Here is a 6752-nt window from a genome sequence, read left to right as displayed (position 1 = left end):
CTTATCCTTTCTTCAAAAAGACCCTGAAATCCACTCTCTCCAAAAAATAGACCCTGGCTGGGTGGGGGAGGGGAGGAATACCAGTCACATCCCTCCCCAACCTGGACACAACCTGGACACAACCTGGTCCTTGCCTTCCTCCCCAGGTGGCCACAGAGGCATAGGCCCTGGCTGAAACCGACAGCGGGAACACCACGCCACACATCTCAGTTCAGTTTGTGCTTTTATTCTGAAGCCAGCAGGTTGGTGCGTAGTTGCCTTCCTGGTCTGAAATCAGTGCCCCTTTCAGCCCCTGCCCTGCTCCCCGTATCCTTGCTCCCACCCCAATCTGGACAGAGGACTGCCCTCCTCAAAGTCACCAACCTGCTCTCGGGGCTGATGCTTGGAAAGGAGCTGTTTAAGGAAACGCCCTAATTGCCTTCTAATATGTCAATATCAGATTAGATTGAACCACCACCATTTGCATTTTAATGGAAAAGCTGTGGGAATTGGGGGCTTCAGTGGTTAACTGGTAAAGTGTGGTAAGAGAGGGCCTCAGAGGCATGACAATTCTCGCAGAAGGTCACAGGCCACAGGCCACAGGCTGGCTGGGACCAGAGTCTTCAGGGGGCTGATTGACATCCCTGGGGTCCCTACACCTGCCTTCGGGTGACTGTCCGCTGCCCTCTGGGAAGGGCCAGTCTTGAGTCTGTGGTCTAAAACTAAGGAGTTAACCAATCAAGGGAAGATGAACGACCCACAGATTGGTCCTCACAGACCACGTAAAGGACCTGAGGGTCAGGCCAGGACCTGGGACTCAGCAATGCACCCAAGAGCCTGTGCCCAGGAATGTCCAATTCAGACCGAGGGGTACATGTGGGGAGAGGGGCAGGGCCCAGGAAGGAGAGCAGGCCCAGGAAGGGAGGGGAGGGGGAATGTCCTCTCTGCCATTTACCACCTCTTTGGCAGCCTAAGCAGGGAAGGGAACCAGGCTGGCCATCTCTCACACCACAGCTTCAAGCTGGGACATTGTCAGGCCAGCCTGGGGACCACGTCATGATGGGAGGTATGTCTCCCTGTGTGCATATGTGTGTACTAGGCAAGAGAGATCAAAGTAGTCAGCGTAGGGACTGGAAGAGTCACAGGAGCTGGGTTGCATGGCAGAAATAAAAATCCAGGCAGTGCTCGGGAAAAGGATGGTGGGTATCCTGAGACCCGGCAAGCGCCTAAAAATTGATGTTCTTCAAGTCCATGGAGCAGCGGTACCTGCCGTCTGGGAACCTGGAGCACAGCAGGTTGGGTGAGCAAGGACAGGTATGGTGCTTGCGTTTCCTAAAGAAGGGGACCTAAGGAGAGAAGAAAGCAACACCTTCACCAAAAGGACGTTAGTGGGCCTCCTGGCAGCAGTCTCTGCTCAGTCCAGCGCTGGCAAATGTCTCCCCCCACACCCTACCCCACTTCTCCATTGCACATAGCACAACAAGAATAGCAATTAGAGATGAGGAAACTGAGGTACAGTGTGGCTAAGCAATACGCCAAGATCACACAGCTAATTTGTGGAGGAGCTAGGATTCGCACCCAGGCTACCTGGCTCTGGAGACTCAGTACACATGTGCCTGCACACACACACACACACACACACACACGCACATACACGTCCATTGATTGAATGTTTGTTGCTCATCCATTATGGGCTCAACACCGTGGTGGGTGCTGCAAGTGTAGCGGCGAATAGGACAGCCGCCATCTCTGCCCTGACTCACACGCCAGAGGAGTGCTAAACCACTGGGGTATCCTCAGGGAGGAGTTAGGAGCATGGGCCCATTGTCAGACTGCCTGGGTTCAAATCCCAGGTCTACCACTTCCCAGCTGTGTGACAATCAGCAAATCATTTGACCTCTCTGTGCCTCAGCTTTATCATTTGTAAAATGGGTTAATAACAGCACCTACCACATATGGTTATAAAGAGGTTAAAATGACAAAAAGCACCCAGTGTGAAGGGTGGCATGCAGGAAGCATTCGGCATTAGTTTTTATTACCACTGTTGTCTTTATTGGGAATATGGATCTGGAGCTGAACCCCCTCACATTCCCCAAGGTTACAAGGACTGCCACATTGTCCAGCCTCATTCACCACTCTCTAGCGCCTCTTCATCCTGGGACAGGAGGTTGGGCGGGGGCTGTGATTGGGAGAGAGACTGCTGGAGGATGCTCTGTACCCAGATGAGCACCGAGCCGGGGTGCAGGTAAGTCCCCGAAGAGCAGGAAACATGCCTGAGTCCAGGTGTAAGACAGCTGGTAAGCCTGAGAGCCTGTACTCGGGAATGTCTAATTCAGACAGAGGGGTACATGTGGAGAGAGGGGCAAGGCCCAGGGAGGAAAGCAAGTCACCTGAGAGCCTGTGGAAACGCCCTAATTGCCTTCTAATAGTCAATGTCAGACTAGATTGAACCACCACTATTCTCATTTTAATGAAAAAGCTGTGGGAATTGGGAGCTTCACTGGTTAACTGGTAAAGTGTGGTAAAGTGGCTCCAGAGAGGGAGTGCAACGGGGAGGCTGTGGCTCCAGAGGATTCTGGACTGGGAGCTGGCAGTCAAGGAGTGTGAGCAGGGCAGGAACTACGTACTCAGGGCACAAGAGTGAGTGACTCCTTGAAGTGGGCACCTCACTTGCCTCACTGTAGACCTTACCAGGTGTGGAAGGTGATTTTGTGGGTCTGCTTTTATGTTCCTGAAGGGAGTTTCCTTCAGAGCAAAGGGCATGTGAGATCCTTCCCAAATCTGAATTCATCAGATCCTAAGGGGCATTAGAGGCAGTGAGTCTGCTCCACTCATTGTATATGTGTGGCCCAAGAGCAGGTGAACTAATTTGCCCAAGTCCACACAGCAAATTAAGGGCTGGAATGCCCAGCCTGTCTACCAGCCTATGAGATCAGTGCACCCTTCCACCTGAGGCTGCCCCTTCAAAAACAAGGTGGCAGCGCCCAACATCAGTGAGGTATAACTAGAGCTGGCGTCGGAAAACTGCAGTTCCAGTCCCAGCTCTGTCTCATTGGCTGTGTGCCTTGAGCCAGTCACGTGACTTTGCTTGTCCATCAGTTTCTTCAGCATTGCCCAGGGTTGCTGTCAGGATTGAATTAAGATCAGTTATTCTCCAACCTGTGCTAGAAGTTTGTAGGTGGATCATGTCAGGCCTTGTACAAATAAATGTACAAATGTGTTATCTGCAGGGCACTAAGGTGGGTGCCTGTTGGTGGTGGGGACACAGCAACCCCATAGCCTTCTGCTTCCCCTTGGACATTCAGGGGCTGGATCAGGGCTGGATCAGCTGTCAGAGGAAGGTGAAGTCCTCTGGAGCCACAGCCTCCCTAGACTCCCTCTCTGGAGCCAGCCTCTCTAGCCTTCCCAGCTAGAGCAAGGCCCCAGGACGTCACCCTCTGCTCCCCGCATGGCCCACCCACATATGTGCACCCATGCAGTGTCTGCACAGTACCTTGTGGCTGCCAGGATGGCACTCCTCGCCTTCCCGCCCCAGCGGGGTACACATCCGCAGCCCTCGAAGCCACAGGCTGATGGCACAGCAGGTGCCTGCCCCACACTGGACATCCCGCTCACAGGCCTGCAGGTGGGAGAGAGAAAGGAGCAGCCCGTTAGTGCACCCAAGAGAAAGCAGAAGGGAAGGGTAGATTCAAAAAGCCCTTATCAGGATGGAACGGGAAGAGGCTGAGAGTATCCCCCCTGGCCTTAGCCTAACAGAACGCCCTGGGCCACGCTTTATTGCCCTGCTCCCCTCATGGGGAGGCTCAGGGCTCAGGAGGGCATTGGATCTGGATCTGAGGAAATTTCCAAGCTCCTTGAGGCCACTCAGAAGGAAGACAGTCCTCCTTTTCTGACAAGGCTGGGGGTTAGAAAGCATAGCTTTTCTAGGGCTAGTAGACGCTCAATGGATGCTGGTGGAACTGAATTAATTAGAATTCTCAGAGGTGGCAGGGACCCTGATGGCCCAAATTCCTGGGTGGTCAGTGCTGAGCTGCCTTGGACCAGGAGTCTCCAGCCCTGACCGCGCTGTGTTCAGTGCCTCCCCTCTGCATGGAGGCACCCCCACCCTGGCCTTCAGAGGCCCAGCCTCAGCCGAGGGGCCAGCACCCCAGTGAACAGGTGCCTCTCCCAGGGTTTCTCTGCTGACTTCCCTGATCCCCAAAGAGGATCGCAGAACAGGGGCTGAGCGGCCCTGCCTGGTTTGGGAAAGGTGCCACTTGTAAAGAAGGCCACCTAAGCTCACGTTAAATAAAAGCCAGGGCTGGGGAAGACAGAACTCTTAACTGCTCCAGACTCAGGTGGGGACCCGCTGAAGAAGCATCCACACTTTCCATTCTCAGAGATGCTATGTGGCTTTTCTGAGCTAAAATGCAAAGCTGGGTTTTGGATCACTCTTCTCCAATAAAAGCCTATGGGCACCTTCAGGCTGCTGTGTGGGACGTGGCAGGACCTGGAAGCCCCTACTTGCTCAGACCCAAGAGGGAAAGAGTGGATGTCGGCTCCACTGATCATGCAGAGGAGTTATGGGTGGCGGGCACCCAGCTGTGCCTGTTTCCAGCCCAGCAAGGGCACATCTCACACCCAGCCAGGCCCCAAAAGCTCGGGGTTGGGGTAAAGGAAACCCCAGTTGATTCTTCTTCTCCCATAGAGGTGGGGCATTGCTGTCCCACTCTCAGAAGAAGAGTCATAAAGCCTTGGATGTGGGGACAGTTACAGTCCAGGGAGCAGGGGAGTGTAGAGGTGGTGGAGCCTGGGCTCCTGCTGAGAGTCAGAAGTGGGACACCATGGAGGATGTGGGGACCCTGGGGGTTCCTGACTTCCCCTTACTGCCCTGTTCTAACCACTCATCTGTCTTTCCTGGGTAAGCCTAGGGAAATGCACTCTCTATTGTGCTTTTCACTGTGAAAATGTTTGCCGGCCGCTCTCAGATCTGCCTGCCCTGCTGCCACTCTGGGCCAGTGCTGGAGCTGGCACGGGTGGTGAGGCAAGCCCAGCATCCAAGCCAACCACGCTGCTCTTGCCCTCACTGCACAGCAGCCAGGGCTTCTCTCCATTGTTCTTGCCCTCTCAGAATTTCAAGCTACCCCAAAGAAGGGCAGCCCACATTGTAAACACTTCATTAGGTATAATTCTGCCTTCACGAATATTTTTATTTTTGCTTTGGATCTCAAAAGCATTTGACTTGCCTTTAATATTTGTTCTTTTGAACTCAGTCTTTTTCCTTTAAAAGAGAAAAGAAAGAATTTGTCCTTTCGGTGAATAGTAAAATTAACCCAATTCCAGGAATTGTTTGGCATTTCTCTACATTTCCCTTATCCATGTAAAAAGCTGGTGGAGGCTGAACTAAAAGTTAGTTTCCCTGCTCCCCCCGACCTTTTTTTCCCAGTGGCTTTTATATGGAAAGCTCTCAGGTAAAGCATTGCTTTCTGCTTCAATAAGAATGGTCCTGCTACCATAACACATCATGCGCCCCTATTTGAAGGTGGTTCGAGGTAAAGGCAAACTTCTGAGAGAAAACTGTGATCTGAATATTTTGAACCAATTGGACAGTGCCCACATGCTGAACCTCTGCTTTGAGACTGGATTTCTACTTGTTATCTGAACGCTTGCTTTGGGGTACACTCAGAATGTTAGTGTCACCCATATTCCTCTCAGAACTAACTGGGCAGGCACACAGTGAAAGAGTTTCAAAGATATCCTTTCTAAGCAGAGGTTAAATTTTTACAATAGAAGTTTATAAGCTTACCACGTTTAATTAAGCTTACTGCCTTTAATTAAGTCAACATGCTATGTAAATTAATATTAATATTAATATGTGAACCAGACCATAAATAAAAATTAAAATTCACACAAAAGATAAATTAAGGTTTGCCAATCCACTTTATAAAGGAATTCCTTATTACATAATAGGAATCTTCATTTTACCAAAGGACTGAACTTCAAAATGTTCAATGCTCTACTAATGCATTTAAAACAGGATTTGATTCATACACAGCTTCTCAAAAGCAGATCCCATTTAGTAGAGTGAGGTCTAACTAGTCTGAAAATCGCATGCAATCCCTCTCTAAAGTGCTGTCTAATGCATAACTCCCCATTCCCTTTGGTTCACAGTGTGTGGAGCCAACAGAGCCTCTTGCATGGTTCCTGGGCTCACAACCCATGCAGACCCTGACATCTTCCCAAAACCCAGGGCACAGAGAATGTTAAGCGACTTACCCCTGTGATCACAGCACAGTCAGACACAGTTACTAGGAGGAACATGATTGAGACTTGCATGGCACCTCTCATGGTCACTTGGGGTGAAGATAAAACACTGCCGGCTTGGATGCCTCTCGCTTCCTCCCGCTCAGCCTTGTGCCCGGCAAACTGGGAAGGCCAGGCTCTCCTGCATCCCCCGCCTCCTCCCAGATGTTTATACTCAGGATCCAGGGCTGCCTGTGGATGCCTCATCTCTGCTTTTCCCTTCTCCAACACCGATGTTACTCAGATGATCTCAGAAGCGAAGATGAGACCTGAATCTCTAACAACATCAAATCAATATCAAAACCAATAAAAATGGATACTTCGGGGGCTCTGACGGTTGCTCTAACTCTCCCAAGAACGCAGTGATTCAGACAGTTATGTACATTTCACTCAATGTTCTTTTCTGCCTCTGGGTATCCTTCTATCCTACTTGGGGCAGAGGAAAGGCTCCGGTAATGAATTAAGGGATTTGCAGCATAACCATTTATCCT

The 6752-nt window shown here is 51.1% G+C and overlaps 1 protein-coding gene across 1 annotated transcript; it reads right to left on the bottom strand.

Moving 5' to 3' along the window:
• Positions 1 to 206: 206 nt before the first annotated feature.
• Positions 207 to 6390, bottom strand: PROK1 (prokineticin 1). The gene is made up of 3 exons (XM_025405570.1): positions 6235 to 6390; positions 3473 to 3598; positions 207 to 1325 (listed from the first exon to the last, which is right to left on the bottom strand). Exons 1-3 carry the CDS (start codon positions 6304 to 6306, stop codon positions 1206 to 1208), a joined length of 318 nt encoding a protein of 105 aa, XP_025261355.1. The 5' UTR covers positions 6307 to 6390; the 3' UTR covers positions 207 to 1205.
• Between the last annotated feature and the right edge of the window lie 362 nt (positions 6391 to 6752).

Source organism: Theropithecus gelada, chromosome 1, assembly GCF_003255815.1.
Source record: "Theropithecus gelada isolate Dixy chromosome 1, Tgel_1.0, whole genome shotgun sequence".
Classification (NCBI taxonomy): Eukaryota; Metazoa; Chordata; class Mammalia; order Primates; family Cercopithecidae; genus Theropithecus; species Theropithecus gelada.
Note: the sequence above shows the minus strand (reverse complement) of the source record. Positions and strands in the feature narration are given on the sequence as shown.